At 45.5% G+C, this 14,582-nt stretch overlaps 1 protein-coding gene across 1 annotated transcript in view; it reads right to left on the bottom strand.

Annotated features, from left to right (window-relative positions):
- CYTIP (cytohesin 1 interacting protein) overlaps positions 1–14,582 on the bottom strand; it is a 65,256-nt gene that overhangs the window by 24,092 nt on the left and 26,582 nt on the right. Inside the window, exons 4-6 of the mRNA XM_063932293.1 lie at positions 6,579–6,675; positions 6,057–6,150; positions 2,918–2,984 (exon numbers count right to left, since the gene is read on the bottom strand). Of these exons, the coding sequence (XP_063788363.1) occupies positions 2,918–2,984; positions 6,057–6,150; positions 6,579–6,675 (258 nt within the window). The remainder of the gene's footprint in view (positions 1–2,917; positions 2,985–6,056; positions 6,151–6,578; positions 6,676–14,582) is intronic.

The raw sequence follows: 14,582 nt of genomic DNA, 5'->3' as shown, positions 1-14,582 counted from the left end.
TCAGACCTAAAGAGCTTTGTAAAAAGAAGAAGAAGAAAAAGAAATAATTTTTGACTCTTGCCTTGATATTAAAAAAAAAAAAAAAAAAGATTTTTTTTCCCCTTATCTTGTGTCCAGTGGCCACCGCCAGGGGGAGGGCACTGTTACAAGCTGTGGTTGCAGCTTGTTTCTGTTTTCGTGTCTGTTAGACCAGTGTGTCAGGTTTTTTTTTGTGTATCCCTTGTTTTGGATAGTCTGTATTTTGGGGTCCTTTGACCCCTCCTCAAGGGGGGGGTAATGTTATGAGCCACGGCTGTGGCTCATTTCCATTTTTGCATTTTGGTTATGTATTTTATGTTATACTTCTGTTCATGTTCCCCGTGGGTGTCATGGGGTGCTCAGAGCTCACCCTTAAGGAGGGGATACTGTTATGAACCACAGGTAGTGGTTCATTCCTATTTTATGTTTATAAAGTTGTCTTGCATGCCAGGATTTCCTGTTGCTCTGTTTTAGAATACTCTTGTCTGCTGCCGCTGGTGAGTCTGTGTAATTGCAGCTTGTTCCCATGTGTTCAGCCTCACCTGGCTGCTAATTGCATCTTGTCAGTTTGGAGTCATGCTACAGGGCGGCTGCATGAGATTATTAATTAGGCCTCTCTGTTATATGCTGGCTGACTGCAATTCACAGACGCTGGTGATATTTCTGGGTATCCGGTCTGCTTGAGTTCTGAGCTTGGTTCCTGCTAGTTCCTGAGCTTCCTGTGTCGATTCCTGAGTCAGTCCCTGTGTCGATTCCTATGTCTGATCCCGTGTCCTGCCGTGAGGCGTTCCTGTCCTGAGGTCCAGTGCCTTTGCCTGTGCCTGGTCAAGTTTCTGGCTTCTTGGTGTCCACCGGTCTTTCGTTTGGGATTCTGCCTGTCCTCCAGTTCTAAGAGTCTATGTCAGCAGCATTGGGAGTTCCTGTCCGTTTGCCAGTATTCGTACCGGTTCCGTGAGTAGCGGCTCTGCCGCGTCCGTCGGCCTAGGCCGCTATATTCCATTATTATTTCTGTCACTGGTGTTTTGCAGAGGGTTCTGCTTATGCTGTCACCGCCGGTACACAAAAGTATTGTGTGGGCGTGTGGTCAGCATTTCCTTTGTTGTTCTTTTCCTTTGGCGGCAAACCACACATACATTTAGTTTTAGGCTAGTTAGTAGCCCCTGGCTTTTGGTATTTTCAGTAAGAGGGCCCCTTGTTATCACCCTGTCTCGGTACACTCTTTGTCTCTCATTAAGACCTGAGGGGGCATCGAAGTTGGGCAGACGTAATCCGCCCTTCAAACGCGGCTGCCATGGGCTCAAGCAACCATAGTCTCGCAAGAGTGTACTGACAGCACGGGCGAGACAACGGAGATAGGGCGCCAGGGGCTATTCCCTTTCCATTCCCCTTTCCCAGCATTACGTTCCAGTGCTCCGGTCCTTGCAATAAGATCTCCTCAGACCAGAGTGCTGGAATCATAACAGTCATTTAAAGTAAGAATAGAGCTATTGAAACTGAGGACATTGCAGCACCACGATCTACCACATACAGATATGTCCTACTGGGGAGCAATCTCTTCTTGTAATCTTTCAAATACTCTAAAGACCACAGAAATATGTGTAAACCAAATGTTTCCTTTGTAAGAGTTCTGTCACGCAATGCTACAATGTAGAGTTAGATTCATGCAAATTGGGGTGCATTGTCTTTTTATTGACATATATCCCTTTGTTCAGCCTGCTGTATATTTGCCAATGGTCCCTACTTTACATAACCCAGATTCTGAAGATTTGTCCCATATAATATCCGACTGTACAGTTCTCATCCTCTCGTTCCATATGTTTAATGCAATTCCAAGTATAGTCATTTATTATATTAGAATATTTATTATTAATATGATGCTAATGCGTTATGTAGCCTGAGCCCTGCTCCACAGGACACTGCAGCCGATGGGAACATGTGATGGGTTGGGGGAATTTAGCTTGTGGCACAAAAACTAAATGGAGACAGGTGTGTCAGTATATGTTACATATTCCTGCTTTACCCTCCTCTTATAACATATGTTCACTCACTACTGTAGGTTTATTATTTTTAGCTTATGGTTGGTGGTCCAACAGACATTTCTAATACACCAGGAATCCTAACTATGATGAGATATGGCGCTGCAGAACCCCAGCGGTACCATATAAATAAAGGATAATAATATGGACACGATTGGAATACACAAACTATACAGTACTTGTAATCACTGCCAATGCAGGCCCCCAGTCCACCAACCATGCCCACTGAATGGAAGGTCATGCACTTTGTATTGTGAACGCGCTTGTTTTTTGTCACTGAAATCCAGACTCTCTCCCATAAATAGTGATAGCTGGCAGCTGTGACTCTGTGAATTTATGGTTATAACAAGAATGTGAAGCCTGTGCATATAGGTGAGTATGAATAGATGGGTTGGGTGTGATACAGAAGATAGACATTATAAAGGTCGACAGCCATTAGATCAACAGTCAAAAGGTCGGCGGGGTCAAAGGGGAACATAAAAAAGGTCGACACACTGTTTTAAATATTATTTTGTGTTTTTAAACATATTTCAGCCAAATATGTGAAATACGTCCCCTCATGGACTCACTCTGCTTGCAACGCTTCGCTCGCCAGGCTTTGGCCATGGTGGCTCACTCCATTCTACTTCACTCACCACAAGGTTACTAAAGGTAATAGTTTGTGACATGGATTATAAGTGCAGCAAATGTTATAAAACCATGAAAAAACAACCTAAAAAAAATGTGTCGACCATTGTGTCAACCTTTTGCATGTCGACCTTTTGACCCTGTCGACCTTTTGACTGTTGAACTTTTGACTGTCAATCTATCAACCACCTCCCAATGGATTTGTGTCTATTCTACATAGATATAATGCAGCTTACCTTTAAAAGAAGCAGTTTAGCTTGTAATTCTGATTGTCTAATTTTCACACTATTTTTGGTCTCAATTCTACAAAGAAAGAACGAAAGAAAGGTGGAAAATTATATGAAACAGCTCAAAGAGGCCATTGAGTCCTGAGGTAAAGATTGGCCTACAGAATAGTCATGAGTACGAGTGCTCTGCCTTTCAGTCTGTTAGAAACTTGCAACATCACTGAGGTATGAGGTGCAGAAGCTGTATGGGTATAGATTGCAGACTACAGTATTCATTCACTAGAAGCTAGTGACATCACTGGGCCTCATGTCTCTGTCCTATGATTTGTTCCTGGTGAATTGATTGGCAGCATACTCATGAATTTTGTCAACAAATAGCTGCTTCCATTTTTTATTTTTTTTTAAATGGAGAAAATCAAATAGTCCAGTCTTGAAACCATTTACACAAAGGTAGAAAGAGCTGGGGACTACATTTCCCAGCATCCTCCTTGCTCACTCTCTCCTGCAAATTGCACTTTCGCCTCAGAATAATGGATCACAAAGCTGCAGACTGAATGATTATGTGTTGAGTACAACTTTCAGAAGACGTATGTTCAGGTCCAGACATTTTATCTGCTATTAGTTCTCTCTGAAGTTGAAACTCACATACTCATTACAGAGAATGAGATCAGAACCAGCCTAGTCTTCAAGATCAAGGCAAGTCTCTTCACAATCCATGTCAAGAGCATCCCTGTTCTAGGTGCAAGGCCGACAGATATTTTAGATTCATGGTAAGAACTACAGCATACAGCAGCGTTTTTCAACCCATGTGCCGCGGCACACTAGTGTGCCGCAGCTGGTTGACAAGTGTGCCACAGAGTCAGAGCCGCCTGCACCAACTGTGGACCCGGACAACGGACACGCGGGCAGCGCTGGGCTCTTCTGGGAGAGCCTGAGCCGTGACCTATAGCAACGCAGCGGCGTGACATCATAGGTCATGTGCGCCACATAGCATGGCTGGCAGCATGCCCACCCGTCAGCCCGTACGACCGTCTGCTGTACAGCCCGCACGTCGGCCCCACTCGCCAGCTAGCCAGCCTGCATTCTTGCCTGCCTGTTTTCCGCTCGCAGCTCTGCACTATGAGCCGATGACGGACCTGAGCTCCTTTCTCTTCTACCAGGAGGTAGCAACCAATGTATTGTTTTATTTCTGAGGGGGCCAGTGTTTGTTTTTATTTCTGAGGGGGCCAGTGTTTGTTTTTATTTCTGTTGGGGCAAGTGTTTGTTTTTATTTCTGAGGGGGCCAGTGTTTGTTTTTATTTCTGAGGGGGCCAGTGTTTGTTTTTTTATTCTGAGGGGGCAAGTGTTTTTTTTTTTTTATTCTAAGGGGGCCAGTGTTTGTTTTATTCTGAGGGGGCCAGTGTTTGTTTTTTTATTCTGAGGGGGCCAGTGTTTGTTTGTTTTTTATTCTGAGGGGGCCAGTGTTTGTTTGTTTGTTTTATTCTGAGGGGGCCAGTGTTTGTTTTTTTTATGCTGAGGAAGCCAAATGTTTGGTTTTTTTATGCTGAGGGGGCCAAATATGTGTGCGGTTTTTCTGTGGGGGCGAATATATTTATTTTATTACTGTGAATGCCCGTGTGTTTCTTTTATTACCGCGGGGGCCAATGTGTGTGTTTTTTCCCCATGGAGGACTGGTGGTGTGCCTTGGCAATTTAAAAATATTGTTCGGTGTGCCGTGAGTTGAAAAAGGTTGAAAATCACTGGCATACAGTATGAGCAGAATTTTCAGAACCTGAGTGTAAGTGAGAATTGTGAATAACCTCTATTGTTGGGAACCAATAATATATGAGTACTTTATTCTGTTAATCTGAGGTATTAAAGATTTTATAGAAGTCCATCACAAGTAGAAGAAATGGAACTATGGCAGATAAAAAAGGACTTTGTTGGGATCAGCGTTTATTGACTTATTGTGACTCTGTACCCTGACTAGACGTACTGGATTCTATTGTTTTGTATATGCATTGTTGATAGGGGAGTGGTGGCCTCTCTATTGAATTCCAACTGCATCTTGTAGTGGAGCACAGGTGATAAAGCACTATTCTTATTGTTATAACACTGAAGTACATGTATGGGTTATGAACTCTGCCATCTGTTATGTTCTGGCCTGCAGTACCTTTGGGCTGCCAGGGGTGCTGCTATTATGTTCTTGCCTGCAGTACCTCTGGGCTGCCAGAGGTGCTGCTAATGTGTCTCTGACCTGCAGTGCTTCTGAGCTGTAGTTCAGCTACTGTAGTTTGAAGAGCAGTCCCAGCTGGGGTAATAAGCTGGAACAGGCTGCTCTCTCCTGATTACCTTACCCAGCTGCAGCACATTGCTGTTTGGGGCCTGTCATTGTGATTGGCCTCAATTTATGTCAGTGAGCCCTTAGAGTCAGGACCAGTTATAGTTTTGTTTCAGCTCCTGTTAAGTTCTGTCAGTTCTTAGTTTGTTTGAAGCCTGATTTCCTAGGACCCCCTGTTTAGTTTGTCTGCAATCTGTACCTGTGCCTAGAGACTCTTGTACCAGTATCCAGGTTTGTTTAGTATTCTTTGCTGCAAGTGACCTTTGTCCCGTTTTGCTGGATTTTCAGTTAAACCCTGTGTACTGTACTACTGCAAGTGATCTTTGTTCCGTTCTGCTGGATTTTCAGTTCAACCCTGTGTTCTGTACTACTGCAAGTTATCTTTGTTTGTTCTGCCGGATTCGTCATTTAATACAGAGTTTTTTTCATACCCACATCCTGGTTCTAGTCTTCTGTTTATCTCCAGCATTTATCTCCAGCATTTATCCTTGTGCCAGTATGGCCAGACGGTATAACTATGGTATAATAAACTTATTATGCTATAAGGGCTTGGTGTCATTGTAACACCCCAACAATATGGTTGTATCACGTTAAGTGATGATATGACTCTACCTTTGTAAGTAGCCTTACTTTACTGAACCTTATTTATGAGTAAACATATGTTATGTTACAATATTATTATATTTCTTTTTGCTCTCTCATAATCAAAATAGAACTTTATTGAAGTTTCACTGCTTGAGCAGACTGACAGGAGCAGAGCGGCTTGAAATAATTGTCCCAGTATGTGTGGCTAATATGAACAACCATTCACTACATAAACCAATTTACCTGAGAAAGTTTCCTGATGATCGTATTAGTTCAACGGTCTGCTGGTGGCTGAATCCTTCTGTGTTCATCCCATTAACATTAGTAAGCATATCACCTAAATACAGAGTAAATAAACATTACATGAGTCAAAAGTCATATTAGTTGTGCAGAGTGAAACTAAAGTATACACACTTTCCATATTTCCCTTGGGGTAATATATTCCAGGGGATATTCATTAATCGAGAAATGCACAAGTGACCACAAGGTGGCACTGCTGAGCACTATCATTGGCTCATTTCTGTTCCAGACCTAAGTTTATGATTTCTATGTTAAATGGGCGCTTTGTTAAAAGGGCACTTTGCTTTCACATAATTAAAACCCTAAAGCTATCCCTGATCACATATCTCATTATATAAAATGAATGTATATGATATAATAAAGAAGATAATGTGACCAATCCAGTAGTATAATGTCAGCATCATAATTATTACATTAAAGAAATATAAAACTACAATAAGCTCTGTGGTAGAGGGAGGCACCGACCAGCTTTCAGTCCAGCATGACTGGATGGACTATTATCATGCACTTTGCACACGTATGTCTTCATCTCTGATCCGTGCTCATACTGTAATTTGTAAGTCTGTAATGCAAACATAAATAAAGTCAGATATGTAGACAGGGCCAGTATTCAAACACTTAATTATTATGTAAGTCTGCTTTCGTAAAAATTTTACTTGACAACTCAAAAATGTACCATTATAATCAGAATGGGGACTTAAATGTTTATTTGTAGTAGTGCAGGCAGTTTATGCAGCTCTTGGTGCACACAGAGTCTGTAATGCCCAGGCAAGCTTATAATCCTTTTATAAACCAGTGCTACAGGGAGACAAAGGCATGTTGTTAATGCGTTTAAGGTCTTGTTAAATGGTAAACGTCCCCCAAGTTTCTGTTTAGTTATGGCTGCGGTGATACTTAAAAGTTTTAACACCTTAAGGATAAGATGATGGAAAAAGTCATGTATACATTGTTACAAGCTGTTGCCACAGCTTGTTTCTGTTTCTTATCTTTGTTTGTTTATTCCAGTGTCAGGTTTATTAATGTATACCTTGTTTTGGATAACCTGAATTTTGGGGTCCTTTGACCCCTCCTCAAGGGGTGGGGGGGGGGTAATGTTATGAGCCACGGCTGTGGCTCATTCCTGTTTTGCATTTTGGTTATGTATTTTATGTTATACTTCTGTTTATGTTATGTTATGTTCATGGGGTGTTCGGAGCTCACCCTTAAGGAGAGGGTACTGTTATGAACCACAGGTAGTGGTTCATTCCTATTTCTCTGACGTCCTAGTGGATGCTGGGGACTCCGTCAGGACCATGGGGATATAGCGGCTCCGCAGGAGACAGGGCACAATAATAAAAGCTTTAGGATCAGGTGGTGTGCACTGGCTCCTCCCCCTATGACCCTCCTCCAAGCCTCAGTTAGATTTTTGTGCCCGACGAGAAGGGTGCAATCTAGGTGGCTCTCCTGAGCTGCTTAGAATAAAAGTTTAAGTTAGGTTTTTTATTTTCAGTGAGTCCTGCTGGCAACAGGCTCACTGCTACGAGGGACTTAGGGGAGAGAAGAAAACTCACCTGCGTGCAGGATGGATTTGCTTCTTAGGCTACTGGACACCATTAGCTCCAGAGGGAGTCGGAACACAGGTCTCACCCTGGGGTTCGTCCCAGAGCCGTGCCGCCGACCCCCCTTGCAGATGCCGAAGTTGAAGAGGTCCAGAGGTTCAGAAACAGGCGGCAGAAGACTTTGTCTTCATAAGGTAGCGCACAGCACTGCAGCTGTGCGCCATTGTTGTCAGCACACTTCACCAACAGTCACCAACTGTCACTGAGGGTGCAGGGCGCTGGGGGGGGCGCCCTGGGCAGCAATGTATAATACCTTTTTATGGCTAAAATACATCACATATAGCCCTTGAGGCTATATGGATGTATTTAACCCCTGCCAGATCTCACAAACTCCGGGAGAAGAGCCCGCCGAAAAGGGGGCGGGGCCTATTCTCCTCAGCACACGGCGCCATTTTCCTGCTCAGCTCTGCTGTGAGGAAGGCTCCCAGGCTCTCCCCTGCACTGCACTACAGAAACAGGGTTAAAACAGAGAGGGGGGGCACTTATTTGGCGATATGATTACATATATAAAAATGCTATAAGGGAAAACACTTGTATAAGGGGTTGTCCCTGTATAATTATAGCGTTTTTGGTGTGTGCTGGCAAACTCTCCCTCTGTCTCCCCAAAGGGCTAGTGGGGTCCTGTCCTCTGTCAGAGCATTCCCTGTGTGTGTGCTGTGTGTCGGTACGTGTGTGTCGACATGTAGGAGGACGATGTTGGTGAGGAGGCGGAGCAAATTGCCTGTATTGGTGATGTCACTCTCTAGGGAGTCGACACTGGAATGGATGGCTTATTTAGGAATTACGTGATAATGTCAACACGCTGCAAGGTCGGTTGACGACATGAGACGGCCGGCAAACAAATTAGTACCTGTCCAGGCGTCTCAGACACCGTCAGGGGCTTGTAAAAACGCCCATTTACCTCAGTCGGTCGACACAGACACAGACACGGACACTGACTCCAGTGTCGACGGTGAAGAAACAAACGTATTTTCCTTTAGGGCCACACGTTTCATGTTAAGGGCAATGAAGGAGGTGTTACATATTTCTGATACTACAAGTACCACAAATAAGGGTATTATGTAGGGTGTGAATAAACTACTTGTAGTTTTTCCTGAATCAGATAAATTAAATGAAGTGTGTGATGATACGTGGGTTTCCTCCGATAGAAAATTATTGGCGGTATACCCTTTCCCGCCAGAAGTTAGGGCGAGTTGGGAAACACACCTTAGGGTGAATAAGGCGCTCACACGCTTATAAAAACAAGTGGCGTTACCGTCTCCAGATACGGCAGCCCTCAAGGAGCCAGCTGATAGGAAGCTGAAAAATATCCTAAAAGTATATACACATATACTGGTGTTATACTACGACCAGCAATCGCCTCATCCTGGATGTGCAGCGCTGAGGGGGCTTGGTCGGATTTCCTGACTGAAAATATTGATACCCTTGACAGGGACAAGATTTTATTGACTATAGAGCATTTTAAGGATGCATTTCTATATATGCGAGATGCGCAGAGGGATATTTGCATTCTGGCATCAAGAGTAAATGTGATGTCCATATCTGCCAGACGACAGTGGTCAGGTGATGCAGATTCCAGACGGCACATGGAAGTAGTGCCGTATAAAGGGGCGGTCCATCGGACCTGGTGGCCATGGCAACAGCTGAAAAATCCACCTTTTGTTACCCCAAGTCACATCTCAGCAGAAAAGGACACAGTCTTTTCAGTCTCAGTCCTTTCGTCCCCATAAGGGCAGGCGGGCAAAAGGGCCAGTCATATCTGCCCAGGGGTAGAGGAAAGGGAAGAAGACTGCAGCAGGCAGCCCATTCCCAGGAACAGAAGCCCTCCACAGCTTCTGCCAAGTCCGCAGCATGACGCTGGGGCCGTACAAGCGGACTCAGGTGCGGTAGGGGGTCATCTCAAGAGTTTCAGCACGCAGTGGGCTCACTCACAAGTGGACTCCTGGATCCTACACGTAGTATCCCAGGTGTACATTGGAAATTCGAGACGTCTCCCCCTCACAAGTTCCTGAAGTCTGCTTTACCAACGTCTCCCTCCGACAGGGAGGCAGTATTGGGAACAATTCACAGGCTGTATTCCCAGCAGGTGATAATCAAAGTACCCCTTCTACAACAAGGGAAGGGGTATTATTCCACACTATATTGTGGTACTGAAGCCAGACGGCTAGGTGAGATCTGAAATATTTGAACACTTACATACAAGCGTTCAAATCAAGATGGAGTCACTCAGAGCAGTGATAGCGAACCAGGAAGAAGGGGACGATATGGTGTCACTGGATATCAGGGACGCTTACCTACATGTCCAAATTTGCCCTTCTCACCAAGGGTACCTCAGGTTCGTGGTACAGAACTGTCACTATCAGTTCAGACGCTGCCGTTTGGATTGTCCACGGCACCCCGGGTCTTTACCAAGGTAATGGCCGAAATGATGATTCTTCTTAAAAGAAATATGGACGCTTTCCTGATAAGGGCAAGGTCCAGAGAACAGTTGGAGGTCGGAGTAGCACTATCTTAAGTAGTTCTACGACAGCACGAGTGGATTCTAAATATTCCAAAATCGCAGTTTTTTCCGACGACACGTCTACTGTTCCTAGGGATGATTCTGGACACAGTCCAGAAAAGGATGTTTTCTCCCGGAGAAGAAAGCCAGGGAGTTATCCGAGCTAGTCAGGAACCTCCTAAAACCAGGAAAAGTATCAGTGCATCATTGCACAAGGATCCTGTGAAAAATGGTGGTTTCTTACAAAGCGATCCCATTCGGTAGATTTCACGCAAGAACCTTTACGTGGGATCTGCTGGAAAAATGGTCCGGATCGCATCTTCAGATGCATCAGCGGATAACCCTGTCTCCAAGGACAAGGGTGTTTCTTCTGCGGTGGCTGCAGAGTGCTCATCTATGAAAGGGCCGCAGATTCGGCATTCAGGACTCGGTCCTGGTGACCACGGATGCCAGCCTGAGTGGCTGGGGAGCAGTCACACAAGGAAAAAATTTCCAGAGAGTGTGATCGAGTCTGGAGACTTCTCTCCACATAAATATACTGGAGCTAAGGGCAATTTACAATGCTCTAAGCTTAGCAAGACCTCTGCTTCAAGGTCAGCCGGTATTGATCCAGTGGGACAACATCACGGCAGTCGCCCACGTAAACAGACAGGGCGGCACAAGAAGCAGGAGGGAAATGGCAGAAACTGCAAGGATTCTTCGCTGGGCGAAAAATCATGTGATAACACTCTCAGCAGTGTTCATTCCGGGAGTGGAAAACTGGGAAGCAGACTTCCTCAGCAGGCATGACCTCCACCCGGGAGAGTGGGGACTTCATCGGGAAGTCTTCCACATGATTGTAAACCGTTGTGAAAAACCAAAGGTGGACATGATGGCGTCCCGCCTGAACAAAAAACTAGATATTGCGCCAGGTCAAGGGACCCTCAGGCAATAGCGGTGGACGCTCTGGTAACACTGTGGATGTACCAGTCAGAGTATGTGTTCCCTCCTATGCCTCTCATACAAAAAGTACTGAGAATCATAAGAGGGAGATGAGTAAGAATGATACTCGTGGTTCCGGATTGGCCAAGAAGGACTTGGTACCCGAAACTTCAAGAGATGTTCACGGAAGACCCGTGGCCTCTACCTTTAAGAAAGGACCTGCTCCAGCAGGGGCCTTGTCTGTTCCAAGACTTACCGCGGCCGCGTTTGACGGCATGGCGGTTGAACGCCGGATCCTGAAAGGGCATTCCAGATGAAGTCATCCCTACCCTGGTCGAAGACAGGAAGGATGTAACCGCAAAACATTTTCACCGCATTTGGAGAAGATATGTTGCGTGGTGTGGGGCCAAGAAGGCCCCTACAGAGGAATTCCAACTGGGTCGTTTCCTACATTTCCTGAAAACAGGACTGTCTATGGGCCTAAAATTAGGGTCCATTAAGGTTCAAATTTCGGCCCTGTCGAATTTCTTCCAGAAAGAACTGGCTTTAGTGCCTGACGTTCAGATGTTTGTAAAAGGGGTACTGCATATACAGCCTCCTTTTGTGCCCCAGTGGCACCTTGGGATCTCAATGTTGTTTTGAGTTTCCTAAAGTCACATTGGTTTGAACCACTCACCACTGTGGACTTAAAATATCTCACATGGAAGGTGACGATGCTATTAGCCCTGGCTTCAGCCAGGCGTGTGTCAGAATTGGCGGCTTTATCATATATAAAGCCCTTACTTAATTTTTCATTCTGACAGGGCAGAATTGAGGACTCGTCCTCAATTTCTCCTTAAGGTGTTTTCTGTTTTTCACATGAACCAACCTATTGTGGTACCTGCGGGTACTAGGGACTTGGAGGACTCCAAGTTACTTGACGTTGTCAGGGCCCTGAAAAATATGTTTCCAGGAAGGCTGGAGTCAGAAAATCTGACTCGCTGTTTAGCCTGTATGCACCCAACAAGATGGGTGCTCCTGCTTCTTAGCAGACGATTGCTCGCTGGATTTGTAATACAATTCAGTTTACACATTCTGTGGCAGGCCTGCCACAGCCAAAATCGGTAAAAGCCCATTCCAAAAGGAAGGGGGCTCATCTTGGGCGACTGCCCGAGGGGTCTCGGCTTTACAACTTTGCCGAGCAGTTACTTGGTCAGGGGAAAACACGTTTGCTAAATTCTACAAATTTGATACCCTGGCTGAGGAGGACATGGAGTTCTCTCATTCGGTGCTGCAGGGTCATCCGCACTCTCCCGCCCGTTTGGGAGCTTTGGTATAATCCCCATGGTCCTGACGGAGTCCCCAGCATCCACTAGGACGTCAGAGAAAATAAGATTTTACTTACCGATAAATCTATTTCTCGTAGTCCGTAGTGGATGCTGGGCGCCCATCCCAAGTGCGGATTGTCTGCAATACTTGTACATAGTTATTGTTACAAAAATCGGGTTATTCTTGTTGTGAGCCATCTTTTCAGAGGCTCCTTCGTTGTTATCATACTGTTAACTGGGTTCAGATCACAGGTTGTACGGTGTGATTGGTGTGGCTGGTATGAGTCTTACCCGGGATTCAATATCCTTCCTTATTATGCACGCTCGTCCGGGCACAGTATCCTAACTGAGGCTTGGAGGAGGGTCATAGGGGGAGGAGCCAGTGCACACCACCTGATCCTAAAGCTTTTATTATTGTGCCCTGTCTCCTGCGGAGCCGCTATATCCCCATGGTCCTGACGGAGTCCCCAGCATCCACTACGGACTACGAGAAATAGATTTATCGGTAAGTAAAATCTTATTTTTATGTTTATAGTTGTCTTGCAGGCCAGGATTTCCCGTTGCTCTGGTTTAAGAATACTCTTGTTTGCTGCCGGTGGTGAGTCTGTGTAATTGCAGCTTGTTCCCATGTGTTCAGCCTCACCTGTCTGTTGATTGCACCTCTCAGTTGTGCAGCAGGGCAGCTGCACGACATAATTAATTAAGACTCTCTGTTATATTCTGGCTCAGGGCAATTCACAGATGCTGGTGATATTTCCAGAGTTCCAGAGTTCTTGAGTTCTGAGCTAGTCCCTGCCAGTTCCTGAGCTCCTGTCTAGCAGTGTCTGTCTAGCTGCTTTGAGTGTCGGTTCCAGTGTCGGTTCCAGTGTCGGTTCCAGTGTCTGATCCCGTGTCCTGCCGTGAAGCGTTCCTGTCCTGAAGTCCTGTGGCTTAGTCTGTGCCTGGTCGAGTATCTGGCTTCTTGGTGTCCACCGGTCTGTCGTTTGGGATTCTGCCTGTCCTCCGGTTCTGAGAGTCTGTGTCGGCTACATTGGGGGTTCCTGTCCATTTGCCAGTATTGGTACCGGTTCCGTGAGTAGCGGCTTTGCCGCGTCTGTCGGCCTAGGCCGCAGTATTCTTTGGTTATATTTTGTTACTGGTGTTTTGCAGAGGGTTCTGCTTATGCTGTCACCGCCGGTACACAACAGTATTGTGTCGGCGAGTGGACAGCATATCCTTTGTTGTTCTTTTCCTTTGGCGGCGTGCCGCACATATATTTAGTTTTAGGGTTGTTAGTAGCCCCTAGCCTTCTGTTTGCTTTAGTTAGAGGTCCCCTTGTTATTATCCTGTCTCGGTTCACGCCTTGTCTCACTCTAAGACCTGGGGGCATCGGAGTTGGGCAGACCTAATCCGCCCTTCAAACGCGGCTGCCGTGGGCCCAAGAAACCATAGTCACTCAGGCGTGAACTGACCACACGGGTGAAACAATGGAGGTAGGGTGCTAGGGGCTATTTCCACACCACACCTTATTTCAGCGTCACGTTCTGGTGCTCAGGACTCACTACGCAACATCTCTCTTGTTCTGAGCACCAGGAACCTAACATACATATGGATGGATGAATCGAACAACATCGAAATCTATTTTGAAATTGATTTCTTAATCGAATCTTAGTAGATTTGGGATTTAATGAGTGAAAAAGAATATTGATTTGATTTGATTTCAGTTGATTTCAATCAAACTTAAAATCGAATGTAAAATGTAATAAATGTACCCCTTAGAGCAAATGGTTTTAGAGTAGAGGTCAACAGTGAGAGATTAGGCAAAATAAAGGTGCATACACACTGGGCGTTTTTCCATGTGCCAGCGATGTTCACGGGGGAATGCAGAACTTTCCACAGTAGGAACCTGTGGAAAGTGCTTCACTCGGCTGTTCAAACAGCCCGACGGATGGTGGCGGCCAGCGATGATGCGGGAGCGGGCATCAGCGCACACCGCTCATCGCTCGGCCATACACACTGGCTGAGTTTGAGCTCAAAGTAGCTCAAAATGCCAAAAGTGAGCTACTTTGAGCTCAAAATCGCCCAATGTGAGTGTGTATGGGCCTTAACACTCCAATGAAATAAATGTGAAATGTGAATGCAGGTAGTGCTGTGACAGTTTCCT

The sequence above is a fragment of the Pseudophryne corroboree genome, chromosome 7, assembly GCF_028390025.1.
Source record: "Pseudophryne corroboree isolate aPseCor3 chromosome 7, aPseCor3.hap2, whole genome shotgun sequence".
NCBI classification, from domain to species: domain Eukaryota; kingdom Metazoa; phylum Chordata; class Amphibia; order Anura; family Myobatrachidae; genus Pseudophryne; species Pseudophryne corroboree.
Note: the sequence above shows the minus strand (reverse complement) of the source record. Positions and strands in the feature narration are given on the sequence as shown.